General features: G+C 41.5%; 2 protein-coding genes across 4 annotated transcripts; both read right to left on the bottom strand.

The window, feature by feature from the left end:
• Positions 1 to 10: 10 nt before the first annotated feature.
• On the bottom strand, positions 11 to 5,533 carry LOC124312301 (DNA (cytosine-5)-methyltransferase 3A-like). Of its 3 annotated transcripts, none has more exons than XM_046776775.1 (16): positions 5,240 to 5,533; positions 3,853 to 5,175; positions 3,616 to 3,713; positions 3,440 to 3,544; positions 3,254 to 3,365; positions 2,985 to 3,185; positions 2,777 to 2,907; positions 2,650 to 2,697; positions 2,514 to 2,578; positions 2,290 to 2,440; positions 1,871 to 2,231; positions 1,679 to 1,799; positions 1,543 to 1,611; positions 1,333 to 1,471; positions 775 to 1,255; positions 11 to 648 (listed from the first exon to the last, which is right to left on the bottom strand). In XM_046776775.1, the coding sequence occupies exons 2-15, from the start codon at positions 4,013 to 4,015 to the stop codon at positions 809 to 811; spliced, it is 2,211 nt and encodes a 736-aa protein (XP_046632731.1). In that variant the 5' UTR covers positions 4,016 to 5,175; positions 5,240 to 5,533; the 3' UTR covers positions 11 to 648; positions 775 to 808. The 3 variants fall into 3 exon arrangements, with proteins under 3 accessions (XP_046632731.1, XP_046632732.1, XP_046632733.1); XM_046776776.1 differs by having other exon boundaries at positions 11 to 645; XM_046776777.1 differs by lacking the exons at positions 11 to 648; positions 3,440 to 3,544; positions 3,616 to 3,713; positions 5,240 to 5,533 and having other exon boundaries at positions 667 to 1,255; positions 3,853 to 3,962.
• A 9,031-nt stretch (positions 5,534 to 14,564) lies between these two features.
• LOC124312509 (NADH dehydrogenase [ubiquinone] iron-sulfur protein 2, mitochondrial-like) lies at positions 14,565 to 15,416 on the bottom strand. The gene is made up of 4 exons (XM_046777041.1): positions 15,320 to 15,416; positions 15,034 to 15,263; positions 14,819 to 14,959; positions 14,565 to 14,747 (listed from the first exon to the last, which is right to left on the bottom strand). Exons 2-4 carry the CDS (start codon positions 15,236 to 15,238, stop codon positions 14,710 to 14,712), a joined length of 384 nt encoding a protein of 127 aa, XP_046632997.1. The 5' UTR covers positions 15,239 to 15,263; positions 15,320 to 15,416; the 3' UTR covers positions 14,565 to 14,709.
• Positions 15,417 to 15,525: the final 109 nt, after the last annotated feature.

Raw genomic sequence — 15,525 nt, 5'->3', positions numbered from 1 at the left:
CATATTATATTACTGTCCAAACAACTTCGGGAAATATCCATTTTTCAAAAGTATCAAATCTCTTATAAATTTTACGAATTGTTATAAAAAAAATTAAAGCGAATGCACATTCTTCGGTTCAATTTCTCGATAAATATTGTCGAGCCCCGAATCCCGAAATAGAAATCAAAATAAACTCGAGAAAACAACAGAGGAGGGGGGAAACAAATTTTGTAGAATAGAACAAATTCGAGGTCTCGTGTCTCTGATGATGCCACCGAGTAATAATAACTATGCGAATTTTCTGATGTTTGGCCGTCGCTCCAGAATTTGTCGTGGGACATCCCAGACGTTTGCCGAGCGATGCGTTTGGGTTATCTGGTCGAGTGGACGTGGAATGATTACCCATTGGAGCAATTCAAAATGTCCTCCGGCCAGTTTCGCTTTATTTTAAAATTAAATTTAAAAAAGAAAATACGATTGAAATTCAAGCACATAAAAAAAAACCATTTTCGTTTTCTTTAAAACAAAAAAAAAATTTGTTTGACTGTTCCAGTTCTATTCTTCACGTTTCGGATGGATGCATGGAACCGTTTATCGCTCGCGTTCCGAGTCGATCCCCCAAACTGATGATCCCGATTCCATCCTATATTATGGCATTTCCATCTGCTGAGAAGATAATTGTAAAAATAAATTTCAAATTTTCCGCCAACAAATTGTATTCTTTGTTCAGGAACAGTCACGATTAAAGTTTTAATTCTTGATTACAAAACAAAATAAGGTGAGAAACGGTACTGAATGGAGCGAAGTGTAAATAAAAATCCACGGCTTATTTCGGGCCAACGACACGGGCCAACTTCAACAGCGGTTGAAAAATGTGAATCCACAACGACACTGGTAAACTGCGATTCAATCTTTCTTGCACTTCAGCTTCTTCCAAATGAGACACGTACTGCGGAAACGGCTCGGGGAAACCCAGCGATCGGGCGTAAGTGGCGTGATCTGTAAGAGCAGCGATGAAATGGCCCGTTTCGTCACTTATTCCGTCGCTGTTCTCGTCAGCACTGCCGACGGCTTGGCGAAGTTTCCAACACGGGCGGAGATCGCTGCTCAATTTCCTTTTCTTCTTGGCCGTTTTCTGGGTCAGCTGGACGACCGAGTAATGCTCCAAATAGGCTGGAGCTTTAATTGTTTTCATCTTGCTTCTGGTATCGCGCTGGAAAAGCATCCGGTCGTGTTTCTCCTGCCAGTTGGCTGGCAGAGGTTGGTTTATGGCCTGTGGGCATCGCATTACAATGTACAGTAAGACCTTTTATTTTAAAAAGACTCAGGAGCCTTCAAATATGTTTATACCACGATATCTTCAAGAATCCAAGGGTATTTGATGAAAAAAGGCTCTCGGCTGAGCGGAAGACAGGAAATGGACGAATGGTCGTTGTTGATGACTTGCTCCAATTGCGGATTAAAATTCTGTTCAGGAATATTAGTCCATCTAATAAAATCAAAATTCCGCTTTATAGCTTTACGTTTGAAATTATTTTTACAATTTTTTAAAATACGGACACCAGACGATGTTTGGTGGAGCCTTGGGCATCCTTCATGTCAAATGTGATCGGTTCCATCTGGAGAAATCTGAAAAAAAGAAAGAAAATGTATTATAGCTCTCTAAGCAGATATTTTCCAATACAGCATTTCAAACCTCGAAATGATTATGTGGTAACAGGCGACATTCTCCACGGCCCACAAGAGTGGCGTTTCCTCGTTGTTGCGTTCGATGCAATTCTTGACGTGGTAGAAATCGAAAAAAGCCTCTCCATACTCTACAGAAATTAGAAGAAACTCAGTTTCATTGTGATTAATAATCAAATATTACAGATACTCGTAAACGTACCTCCTTCAGAAAATTGTCTTCTACCCACTTCTCGGCCGGCGGGTTGGTGACGCTTGGGATCGAATTTCTTGGCAGGGAGGCAAGAAACGAGTAAATGAACGGGACACAATTTGGCCCATTCTTCGTCCTTCATTCGATTGGCGTTTTTCAGGACTGCGAATTCAACGCCGTTGAGTTCGTACACTTCGTTCCATCGGTCGTAGGCCCAATACTGATCCAATTCAAGTCTCAGTGAATTAAGGGCGTAGTTGACGGCTCCGAGATTGTCGTGAAGTACGACGACACGAAGAGCAGGTTGCCCTTTCTTGGACAAATGCCGGTTCAGTTGGACGGGTAAATCTTGGTGAAGGAAACTTCTCAGCTGTCGGAGAAACTGTTCAAGAATATTCTGTAAAATCGCTAGAGAAAAAGGTAAGTACTTTCATGGCCCAGTCGGAGCGGGGGTGAAGGAGGCCGTGGGATTCTGCCGTGAAACTGGCGCAGAGGAAGCAAAACCATGGCGTCTTCTGCATGATAACGGACATTGATCCCTCACCAACCAGCAGCTCAACACAATACGAGCAAAATACTCTTTTAATTCATTAACAAAAAATAACTTTGAGTTCGTGAATCAAAAAGTTTTTAGAAAATAATAAAGTTTTACCTGGAACATGAACTATTTTCGCATACCAGACAATTTCCCGTGGAACCACAGATGGCGCAACTCACCTGATTAAAATGAATCAAGAAATTATTCTAAGCAATTCAATTTTATAATTCAAATTAAATAAAGCACTTACGTGAATATCGTCCTCTCCAATGCTGTAACTCGTTGCGAGAAGTTCATTCTGCATAAATAACATTAAAAAAAAAAACAATTATTCAGCGCTCATAATTAATTAGGAAAAAGAGAATAGACTATATCACCTTGCATTCGCGATTACATAAACTTCCAAAGAAGAGCGGATGTTCCATACACGGGCCCATAATTTCCACATGACAACCGAGACAGAAGTAATCCATGTCCAAAGTTCCGGCCTTGATCCTGTCCACCACGGCTATTGTAACAAGATCTTGGCGTGTTGAGATTTGACATAACAATTTAAAAGATGCAATATTGCAGACGAAGATTTACCAATGTCGCAATCCCGCGGGCCGTAAGTGAAATCATCTGCTCCGGAATTTTTTTTCTTCTTTAACTTCATGTTGTTGCTGCCCTGGAACAGTGACAGGCGATACTCCTTTTTCTCGTTGGCGATCCTCTTCAACTTGGTGTTGGTGTCTTTGATCCGGTCCATGGAACGTTGCAGCCATTTCGGGAACTCGTCCAAGACCACTGGAATTATTTTTTTCAGAAATGGGTGTTGATAATAAAGGTTGACGTAATAATAGAAAAATCATTACCATCTCGACTTTTGGTGCTCTTTGACGACGCCAAGAGTTTGATGGCCCACGCCTTCAATTTGTCAGCCGTGCCTTTAACTAATTTCGTTTGATCTCTGTTAAAGGCGAGTGCCTGTGGATTTATAAAAAAATTATATGTTTGATGTCAAGAATTGGCAATATTAAAAATTTATAGTTGTATTTAACCCGCAGGGCTTCTAAGACTCCTCTTTCATAGAGGCTGTTGCAAGCTTGATTTAACAGGCTGGCCAACCGGTCATCTAGAAAACTGCCCAGTTTTTCCGCCGGCATCTATTTTTAACTCACAATAATTACAATTAAAAACTTGCACCAAAGTCGAAAAAGTGTTGGGATATGTGAACCTCTGACACGGTTTGATGGCCGCCGAACCAAAATATCCAGTAACTAGTCGGTTTTCTCGGAGGTGGCAGCCCACAGTCATTGTGAGTTACAACGATTCCTTTGTCGTATATCGAGATTATCGACAAGCAAATATATAAAATAACACGAATAACGATTTGGCAACAATTAAGATCAGAATTTCTTAAATAAAAACTAATAAGTAAAAAAATAAAATTTAATATAAAGGCGTGACTTACCGGGCCACCAAGGCCAGCCATCTAGCTTAGCCCAGACGATTGTCCCCAGTCGAATAGATTTACGGGAGGCTAACGTCTTTTTTGGTTCGGCGACTTCACCATTTCCAGCTGATTTTCCTTCACTTTTGCTGCTGCTGTTGCTACCGATTTTGTTATTAGCCATCTTTGGCGGAAATTCAATTGAATCTAAACCAAAACTCCTTCTGCATGACTTCACTGCCCAGTAACGAACCGTAAACTGCACTTGAGGAAATTGCGCAGTTAATTTCTCCTTCCCTAACCTCCTGTTTGAAAGACGTCAAATGAGGAGACAATGAGGATAGAGGGTGAGTGGTGGGGGGGGGGGGGCGGGGGGGGGGGGAGGCTATGCTATGCGAGATGAGCCTGGGAAACTTTTTTTTTTTCAACGACGATGACCTTTCGCCATTGCGTTGTTTCAGAGATAAAATTTGCGTTTCTGCCTCTGTTTTCTTTCTGCCATTTTCAATTAAATATGTTACCTAGATGGCTTAATCAGAGACCATTTATTTTGAGAGTTTAAACGGAAATTTCAGTAAAAAATCTCCGATCTCGTAGACAAATCAGAGGATGTCATCACATGTCAGAAGTTGAGGTGCAATTGGGTGCAAAGTGCAATCGATCAAAAGATGTACTGAAACTTAGCATTCCATGATTTCAAGTCGTCCATTTTAAGAATAAAAATTGAAATTAACTGTAACGTGATTAATTCTTTGAACACCAATTGTTAAATTCCGCTAACCTGATATTCTGATATATTTTCGAGTCAACCTTTATCCACTATGATCGGTCGACCATCACGTCTATGTTAAACGCAATAGCTGTGCGCCTTTTTCCACTCTTGCCCCTATAAAAGCTCCCCAGCAAAAACACTCACAGAAAAAGCAAAATCAAAATCAGATGTGTGCAACAATAGCATCAAGCCGTCGACAACATGAAAAAAACAAGGAAATTGAGACATTTTGTCCAGCAATGAGGTATATTGGTGGGAAAACCCAGTGATAACTGATAACCCTCCTCTCGCAATCCCCGCTCCCGATGTATAGCCTATACCCTCGAGTGTGATGATGAGTTCCATTGGGGATTACCGACGCCAAGACCATCAGCAGAGAGCGGCGATTGACTTTAATAGACCAATCTGTGCTGAGACAGCACACACATACTCAAATTCTGTCAGGGATGCAAACGCGCAAGAGGCAGAAAACAAAAATAAGACCCAAGCCCATAAGGCCATAAGGTTCAATGATGTCGCGCCGGCTATTTTTTTCTTCCCGCCGCATCACATTTTCTTCTGACTTGATGTGTCTATTTGATGGAAACGTGGAGAATAGCGTTAGTATATAACGCGGGGTAGTAGTTTGATATTTACCTAATATTCAATTGTAATAATGACCGTAGATGAGACCGAGCGAAGCGGGGCGAGTCATAGCCGAGGTAGTGGCCGTGGCCATGTTGGTCTGATTTGTTGGACATATTGGATGATGTCTCCACTTCGACCTGGTGGTGGAGATTTCACAATTGCACAGGCCCCACGCACTTCAAAAAATGTGATGCTCCTAGGTCATAGGATTTCTGGTGACTGACTCATTTCAATGGGTCCCGACTGCACTGCAGCAGCAGTTTCCAGCAGCAGCAGCTCTCAATTTTTGCGACGCTATAGAACAGCAAACTGGTCGTTTTGAGACGGGAAAGAAAAAATAACTCGCCCCGGTTTAAAAATAGAAAATCCTTAAAAACTCGGAAAGCAATTTTTTTTTTTTTTTTTTTTTTTTCAAACGGACCTGCATAGTCTTGGACCGGTCCCCGGAAGAGAATAACGAAAACAACATTCGGGGACCTGTATAACTCCCACAAGAATTCGGCCACATTTAATGTTGATCCACTTGACATTGCCATTCTGTTCTAATCAGCGAAAGAGTTTGAAAAAATTACAATCGATTTGAATCACCCGCCTAAATGCAAAATGGCTAATTAATCAGTCGTCTCGTTTATACTGTTTATTATACATTTCATTAACAACTAGACTATCTTCTTTTGTATAGATTTCAGACTCGGCCTGTGCGCATGTTGTTGGCAGACTCTTTTGATTGGGTTGGGCTGCGATACGGCCGTTGAGGTTTCACACGGAGGGAAAACAATAGCACTGGCTGGTTTGGCTTTGTCATTGTTGGAACTCTTAAACGAGATTAATGAATGCCGCTCATACCAGGCCCAAATACGTATTACTACCTAATGATGATTTAGTTTGGTTAGACCATTCCAGGTGATCGGCGACCCAATTGCTTAAGCTTAGGTCGGCTTAAGGTTGTACAAGGTAATCGAAATGAGTTCTCCAGTTGTTATTTAAAAAAAGACATTATAGAGACGTTGGACGAGTAGTTTCGGTGGTTATTGAGCTTCCGTGTGTTGACAAGTGACATGCAGGGTAGGATCGCGCGGATGTAAAATAGGGCGGATGAATCTTTAGCGGTCAAGGTCAAAATGTCAGGATTCATTGAGAATTTTCTATTCCGTCACAGCTGGATTTAATTCGACAATATTTACCGAGAAATTGAACCGAAGAGTATCCATAACTCGCTCGTTTTTATTTTAGTAAAATAATTCGTAAAATAGATTCAATCCTTTTCGTCACGTAGATATTAAATAAAATGGTACATACAGACAAACCAGTAGTCAGTTATTTTATTAGACGCGTGACTCACTTCACCGTTTTCCCCTTGTTTACGCATTTTTAGTTAAAGGCTTTGTAAGGCTATCTCTACATGGCGTAGGAAGATAAGACATCAAAATTAGCATTGACTAGTTGTAAAAAAGAAAACAATGGGGTTAGTAGTTAAGTCAGTTTCAATCTAATTGGGCGAAGCAATGATGTTTAACGCGAACTTTGTTCATATTAATGAGGAAAATTACTGTCCAAAACATTTTCGGGAAATAGCTATTTTTCAAAAGTATCAAATCTCTTATCTATTTTACGGATTGTTTTACAAAAATTAAAACGAATGCATATTCTTCGGTTCAATTTCTCGGTAAATATTGTCGAATCAAATCCAGCTGTGATGTGGACGGAATAGAAAATTCTCAATGAATCCTGACATTTTGACCCCGACCGCTAAAGATTCATCCGCCCTAGTCTACATCCGCGCGATCCTACCCTGCATGTCGCCTGTCAACACACGGAAGCTCAATAACCACCGAAACTATACTCGGGCCTAGTATGAGCGGCATTCATTAATCAAGCCATGTTTCTCGAACTAGCCAACTTCAGAATTAGTTCGTCATTTTTCAACGAGGTTTTCTGTAATTTCTGGTTCAGTTCGTTTGTCACAGCCGTCAGTCGCTGTATTTCCACACATTTTAAACTCAACTCAGTAGCTGACGTCTCCAAATCGATTTTCAGTTTTGAATTTTCTTATTTTAGTGCGCATCCTAGTGGTTGTCAAGCAAAACTTGCAGCAGCAGTCCCACCAACCACCACTACGGTGCGCACTAGTCGACAAAAAGTTGTACAATTTAGAGCGCGTCAAATTTCAGCTTAAGCTTTGCTTATGCGACGTTGCCTGTTATACGAAAGTCTGTGTATTGCTGCTTTCTCTGTCGTTCGGATGGAATGGGTTCGTTGTAATTTCTCTTTAGACCATGTCATTCCTCCATCGCTATTCCTTTCTTTTTTCACATCTAGACAGCTGGCCAACAACACTTGCAGTTCGTCAAGTGTCAACTTAAAAATTAGTTGAAACTCCGCAATTAACGATTTCGTGTGACAGGCAACGCCGCATAAGCAAAGCTTAAGCTGAATTTTGACGCTCTCTTACATTTCGCCATCTGCTAAACAAGCGGTAAACGGGGTCCGGTCTGCTTGCTGATAATAACTTTACATCACAAGTAGTACGTAGCTATTACATGATCCTAATCTTTCAGAAGAAAAGAAAGCATGTAGAGGGGCTGATTTTTAAGACATTCTTCTACATAGGGCAACTGTCCGAATGCATGGATGAGTCGGAAGTGTAGAACCATTTTGCGCGGCCATCCGCGACACGAATTATTTAAAAAATCGTGGCGTATGGTTGCCATCGTTACGACTGGTATCTGCATGCCCCCACTTTAGCAGATGGCGAAATGTAGCCCCCTGGCTACATTTCAAAAATTGTGCAACTTTTTGTCGACTAGTGCTGCTGCAAGTTTTGCTTGACAACCACTAGGATGCGCACTAGTCGCTCTTCGAGTACCTAAATCCATGATTTCAAATCGTCGACATAAACTTTAAAATTAACTTTATCGTCATAAATTCTGTTGAATAATATTTGATTAATTCCGCTGATTTCATTAACGATTAAAAAGTTTGAGATAATTACATTGAAAATAGAAATATTCGCAAAAAAATAGGCCGATTGTGCTGTTGCGTAAGTTCTTTATTAAGTCGGAGTCTATATAAGGAAGGGACAAAGGTTACATGCTTATTGAGTCTAATAAGTAAAGTCTGACCACTGACTATTACTACTGACTATATTCGTGCTGTTGAAATATTTACAAAAATGGTTCAAGTCTTAAATGTCGTTCTTGCATTCATCGCATGCATTCACGCCATTCTTGATTGGATCTGGTTTGAAATGGTCGAATATTTTGAATCTGTTACCGAAACAGAAATTGAACCAGAATCTAATGAGGAACCTTCCCAAAATCGGGTTTCGGCAACAAACCTGATGCAAGAGCAAACTGGCCAGACCCGCATAATATTACCCCTACCTAATATTTTGTGGAAACCTGACCAAGTCTCTGCCTTACCCGACACTGTTTTACCTGACACTACCTTACCTGACATTGTTTTACCTGACACTACCTTACCTGACACTGTCTTAATACCTGAGTCTTTTTCTGAAGAAGGCCTAACTGCCTTACCCGAGTGCGAATCAGATGGCCGGAAATTCCAGCCACAAAATGAAAAGAAACCGGATTCATCAGATGAAACAATAAAGAAAATCAAAGATGAAAATTCGAAACTGAAAATCGATTTGGAGACGTCAGCTACTGAGTTGAGTTTAAAATGTGTGGAAATACAGCGACTGACGGCTGTGACAAACGAACTGAACCAGAAATTACAGAAAACCTCGTTGAAAAACGACGAGCTAATTCTGAAGTTGGCTACTACGAGAAATATGGCTTCGAACAGTCAATCCGATTTCAACGAGACAGAATCAAAACTAACCAAAGAGTTAACAGAGTTGAAAGTTCAGTTGATTATCCAGCAGAAACTGCTGGAAGAAAAGGAAGTGACTCTGGAGTTAATGTTACAGGAAAAAAAAATTACCGATCACATGCTCGAGGAGAACCACAAACAGGAACTTAACTTTTTTTTAACTGAGTTGACGGAAATGAAAGCGGAAAATCAACGCATTTCCGAGGCACGCGATGCTGCTATCCTGTCCGCGGAAGAATCCAGAATATTAGCCGAAGAACGACAAGTTGCAATCGATCTCCTTCAGTCGAATATAACTCAATTAAAAACAGAGTTAACTGCATCCGATTCTCAAATCGACGAGCTCAAGAAGGACAAAGCGGTTCAGCTGAGCAATGCCTCGACGTGGGCAGACACCGAATTACAGCTTCAAAATGAAGTGGCCAATTTGAAAGCTGATACAACGCAACCTCAGAATGAGACCCAGACCCTATCGGAGGAGACTAAAGATTTTCTCTTTGACCCGATTTCAACGCTGGTTCCAAAATTGCATCATGATTTTCCCATACATCTTGAATCTCTTTTTCTAGTCGCTCGAGTTTTGCTCGGAAATCTTTAGCCTCCTTCACCAGGGTCTCATTTTTCTCTTCTAGCAAAGAGTTTTTGCCTACCAGTTCCAAATTACGGATACTTAATTGGCTGTTTAGGTCTTTGAAGCGTTTCAGCTCCTCCGATAGGGTCTCATTCTGAGGTTGCGTTGAATTAGCTTTCAAATTAGCCACTTCATTTCGATACCGAAGACTCGGCTAATAAAGCGACGGAAACCGAACGGGAATTGATGAACTCTGATGGCGCGACCGAAGCACTGGACCGGAAAAAACGTACATGGATTGGCAAACTGCTTGCCAAGCGCAAGACTCAAAAGTCAGAGTACGAAGATGGGTTCGCCAATCTACTGAAAACTACAGGGCTCAAGATGGTGGCAAGGGCCAAAAATCTGCAAGTTCATGCAATTAATTTAAAAGCAGAAGGCAAAGCCCTGAAAAAGAAAGCTAAAACCATTCAGAAATAAATTTTAACTTTTCTTATTTTTTTTTTCTTATTTTTTTTTGTTTTTGCTATCTGCTTATTATTACCTTCCAGCCGGAATCCGGAAATGATCATTTTCCACCCGTTACGTTTAGCTGCTGTTGCCGAAAGAGAGTCAGGCATCCCAGTTAGTGCTCTGCCATGTTTTCCGAGAAGGAAAGTGTTGGCTATAGTATCGAGAGGAAGCTGGACATCCTCGTGATTGTCAGTTTCGACTCTTCTAGGCCTACTAGCGCGGCACTGGACTGTAAGGTAACGGAACACATCTATAGGCGATTCGAGTTCTCAATGGCACCTTAAAAATGTCATTTGAATTCGAACTCGTTGTTCTGAGTGTTGACATGAGTGCTGCGTAGTAAGTAGTACCGTCTTCGTAGGGGTGTCCAAAAAGAAATGTCGCACCCCTCCGTACGAAGCGATACGAAGGTACGCGTACGAAGGGTATTCCGTAATAGTACGCAATCATGACGTAATATTACCACGGTTTTAGGCCTTTAGTGGATAATGACGGTTGAGGCCGAGGGTTGCCCTTGACTGAATTAAGCTTGCCTGGGCTCGTCTGGGCTTGTCCAGACTTGTGAAAAAATTGATCGGGAAATCTAGCGGTTATTTTAATTTATCATGAATTTATTCATGGTGTATTAGTATGGTGGGGGAACTTTCGTTGGAATCGGCTATCTCGAATGAAGCCAGTTCCCGGACAAGAGGCGGAGCTTAGTGCAAAAGTCGAAATTCTTAACAGCCAATTGCAGGGCTGGTCGCACTTCTTTGGTGCCCTCTATGAACCAAGATACTAATTTCTTTTGTAAATTCGTCTGAAAAATAGTATATATTTTAAAAATTTACGACTATTGACATCAATTGGTTGCCACAGTGGCTAGAGTCCCAAATCGTTCACTTATTTTTTTTTTTCATATTTTTTTATATTAATTTTAAAATAATTAAAGCTTGAAAAATAATACTTAATTGCTGTTTTTGACTCTTTTTTTACGATTTTATAGCTTTATAAGTACACAAGCAATGTGCAATCGGACTTAGAAAATTTTCAGACCGTTTATAGCTCATAGTTCACCCAATTGTCCACCAGGCAGCGCTGATCAGGTGCGACCACTGGCTTCAGCCGAGATAGCCGATTCCAACAAAAGTTCCCCCACCATACTAATACACCATGATTTATTTATAAATAGATTAAATATGTGTGATGTGTTATAGTGGTTAAGCGACTGGCTTACCATATGATAGGATGTAAAGTACTAGTCCCGACTCAGAAATTTTTTTGACTGACTGAATAACTGACTCAGGCAGTCCACTTCAGTAGTCAGTTATTTTATTAGTCACGCCGTGGTCACGCAGTCACTTCACTGTTTTCTCCTTGTTTACGCATTTTTGTTAAAGGCTTTGTAAGGCTGTCGCTAGGTGGCGTTTGAAGATAAGACGATCAAAAATAGCATTGACTAGTTGTAAAAAAAAAAGAAGAAAACAATGGGGTTAGTAGGTAAGTCAATTTCAACCTAATTGGGCGAAGCAATGATATTTGACGTGAACTTTGTTCATATTTATGAGGTATCAAAACGGAAAATCCGATCCAGTCATCCAATGGCATCAACTGCTGTTGCTGGCTTTCAACGGGAAAACAATTGACGACCAAACAACCATCGGATGAATGAAAACGGAGCACACTTCCACAATAAACGCAACGCTTCGTTTGATACAATCGGGGCGATAAACAATTACAGGAACGTCCGTGTCGCTGTCCTTTTATTATTATTTAGAAACGGGAATACAAGAGACAAGACGGAGAGATGCCAGGGCAATCGAATCAACTCGGCGCAAGATGGGAGGGAGAGAGAACATAGACGTGTACACGTCTACAGCGGGATAGAATATAGAGTTATGTATCTAATATTATTGGATATGCTCCCCTTCTTCTTTATTTGTTTCGCCGAAGAAGAAGAAGAGGAGCACAGACGGAAGATATGGTGGCTGTTGAGAGACCTCTATAGTTAAACTATTATACCTTAAGCACAATTCCATCGTCAAGCCTCGACAGTTTTATTCGGTTTTATTATTCGATCCGCAGAGGCAGAGCACAGACGCCACATTATTACAACAGACAATCTTTTATCTCGTCCGCACCGCCGAATTTATTGTATGAAGGTGTTGGATGTTTCTCCTATCTGTGTGTCTGAGGTACATAAATCGAGCAAAGAGTTGGATGTATAATCAAAAAAGGTTTTTTAAATATTACGAATTTGGCGCTCTGGGCGTCAAGTTGGCAAACCCTTGTTGGCAGACGTGAATAAATATTAAAAAAAAAAACATTTGTGGAACCAGACCTTAAAAGGAAATGCGACTGGCCAAATTTTTATCAGAACCATCTCACGACAATGTCTACTTTTTTATTGTTTCTGTCCGCTGGCTTATTGTACGTACATTCGGGAATTTTTCATGAAAAATCACCAGAAAAACGTTCCCAGTTTTTTCTTTTGTTGGACAAAAAATAAAAATATGGCCGACAGACGTGGCGGATAGATTGTCTATAGAACGCGGTGCAGCAGACGTTCAAGTGCGTGTACGATAACAACAACAACAACAACCACCACCCAAAAGAAAAAGTGATGAAAAGAAGAAGAAGAAGGGAAAATTTCATGCTTGGCAGACTATATGGTCGTTGCATAAATTGGTGTTGCGGGTACTATTAGATGCCACGCACGCGGCCCCATATCGTTAAATCACGACGCAGAAGCGGCGGCCAGGCCGTCTTCTCCTCGCGATAACCGGGCCCAGAAATAAAACAACCCCCCGCCACCGCCGCCTGACCGACCCATCAAACGTCCAACCGCTTACGTCTCAGAAGATACGATAATGAAAAGAGTCACCACAATTTACAAGCTCACAGGAGGGGCTTGGTATATTATCTCTTGCGTGTGGGCGCCACAACAAAAGAAGAAAGAAAGAAGGACGATATGCTTTAACCATCTTTCTTGTGTGCGCGGTGATATCGGGTCTGACATGTCCGTTCCCCATCTCTTCTACATATGCCCGGCAATAGTCATTACAGTTACTCTCGCCCACCTCCCCCCCCCCCCCCGCCATAAGGTCCCCCCGCGTCTATTCGGCTGCTGTGTATGGGCATGCATGGGTTACATGCGGTTACATGCGACTATATCTCATCAAAGACGGTGGTGCAGCTTCACGTCCGAAAACCTCCCACCTATACACCACGTACAGTGTTGTCCGCCCCCTTCATTGCTGCCGAAAAATCGATACTCTACCACGTCCTTTTCAAGACAAACCAACTGAATAGAACTACACCGACGACGTATGGCAACGGTCGACATATATTACTCGACTGCCAGCAGTTTTATCAAAAGCCAACAACCTAAATCCCAATTGGTTTCCTATACCTTCTATATTATAATAGACGCTGTAATTATTGGACATGTCAAAACAAATTCTTAAAAAAAAAATCTTATTTTTCTTGGGCTGTTCCATTTGTTGATTCGAATCAAAAGAAATGAATGATATTGCATTAGATTAGGCCAAATTCCATGCGATTCGATGCATTTAAATCAAAAGACGGTGTGGGTGGAATGATCAGGAGTGGGGCTTGGCGTGGGCTGGCGGCGGCCCGGCCGTCGAGTATTGATCTCGTGAACACGAGCGCGTTCCCTCGGGCACTGACGCTCGTCTTTCCCCCCTACGGATAGATCACAGGATCCTCCTTGATACTCCTACTGCCTACACTGGTGATCCCAGCACTTTTTTTTCCCGAGTCCACCGAACCACGCCATCGAGTCTACTACAGCAGCAGCGATCCTAACATTGTGAATCGATTCCTGAATGCTAGTTGAACAGTGCCGAGCTAAAGAAGAACCAGCGCAGCCCACCCTTTTCCTCCTCCTCCGGTTCAGATAAAAGGAAGGAGGAAAAATATATATCTAAGAAAAGAGCTTACACCTCAATGTCAAGATTACATTCGTTCCAGTGACAGCGTCGTCGTCGTCGTCGTTGCAATGGAATAAGCAGTAGCCAACTGCATTGATGGTGTCATGCAACCAAGTAATGAAGCTCAAATACACATGACTCTCGCGTGCACGAAAAAGCTAAAAGGCACCATTACCGAGATTACGCGTCGACCCTCTTAAAGAAAGCGCCAAAAGGAGGAAAACCCAAAGATTTTGTGAATAAGAAAAATAATTTTAAAAGAAAACAGAAAATCTACTTTTATTTCCTTGAAGAAATAAAAAGGCTGAATATACCTATCCGCCCACGAATTACTTTGACTCGGGTTCTCTAATATCCAATGATCGTGTTTCTAAGTCATAACAACACGTTTCCAGGAGGAAAATGAATACATTTTCGAATCATTTCTGCTTAAAACTTGAACATGAATAGCATTTTACGTCAACAAAAGTCAAGAGTTTAATGGTAGAGGTTGAATGAAATTTTCCATACATATTTCATCCACTGTATGTGTATTATATAATCACCTAATTCAACTTGGCTTTACATATACAACTCCATTTCCAGTTTTCAAGTCACCGGTGTGGAGATAAAGAGGGCGTGGAACACATTCAGCGATAAATTTTTCCAAAAATCACATCCAGTGTGCCTGCGAAATTGAATGAAATTAGACGGTCATATATATTTCAGGACGAAATCTGCATATAATTAAAAACGAACCAATGACGGCAACAATATCGGCGAGCATGTGGTTGCGGCCGACTTTCTCCAACGCGGCAAGATGGGCGAAACCTGGCGCCTTGATTTTGCAGCGATATGGGCGTGAAGAACCGTCAGAAACGAGATACACGCCAAATTCACCTGGAAATCAACAACAAATTAGATTGAAATTTGGTTCAAGCCCATAGACCACCATTTTCTTAATAAAAAGATACCTTTGGGATTCTCTACAGCCGTATAAGTGGCTCCTGGCGGAACGTTATAGCCCTGTGTGAACAACTTGAAATGATGAATGAGAGCTTCCATCGATGTTTTCATTTCGAATCGCTTGGGCGCCATGATCTTGGCATCGTCCACACGGACCTCAGCCGCCGGCATTTTATTCAGGCATTGATCGATGATGTGGAGAGATTCCCGCATCTCTTCAACACGACACAGGTATCTAAGAAAATAATGAAACTATTGTCTTGTGGTGCGACGACGAGGTGATGTGACTTTACCTGTCATAGCAGTCGCCTTTTAGTCCCACGGGAACGTCAAATTCAACCAAATCATAGGCGTCGTAAGGTGGAGTTTTCCTCAGGTCCCACTTGATTCCAGATCCGCGCAACATGACACCACTGAAACCGTAATGAAGTGCGTCTTCGGCGGAAACGATACCAATATCAACGGTTCGCTGTTTCAAATGCATTCGGAGAATTCCAATT

Source organism: Daphnia pulicaria, chromosome 8 (genome assembly GCF_021234035.1).
Source record: "Daphnia pulicaria isolate SC F1-1A chromosome 8, SC_F0-13Bv2, whole genome shotgun sequence".
Classification (NCBI taxonomy): Eukaryota; Metazoa; Arthropoda; class Branchiopoda; order Diplostraca; family Daphniidae; genus Daphnia; species Daphnia pulicaria.
This window is presented reverse-complemented; position numbering and strand designations above follow the sequence as displayed.

Bases quoted from the DNA above. Each gene is read 5' to 3' on its own strand.
- LOC124312301 (XM_046776775.1), bottom strand. From the start codon at position 4,015: ATGGCTAATAACAAAATCGGTAGCAACAGCAGCAGCAAAAGTGAAGGA. The intron at 2,908-2,984 runs GTAAATCTTCGT...TTGTTACAATAG, and splicing joins CCCGCGGGATTGCGACATTG to CCGTGGTGGACAGGATCAAG. The intron at 2,441-2,513 runs GTAAAACTTTAT...ATGAATTAAAAG, and splicing joins GAAAATAGTTCATGTTCCAG to AGTATTTTGCTCGTATTGTG.
- LOC124312509 (XM_046777041.1), bottom strand. From the start codon at position 15,238: ATGCGGGAATCTCTCCACATCATCGATCAATGCCTGAATAAAATGCCG. The intron at 14,960-15,033 runs GTATCTTTTTAT...GTTGATTTCCAG, and splicing joins GGCTGTAGAGAATCCCAAAG to GTGAATTTGGCGTGTATCTC. The intron at 14,748-14,818 runs GTTCGTTTTTAA...TCAATTTCGCAG, and splicing joins CGATATTGTTGCCGTCATTG to GCACACTGGATGTGATTTTT.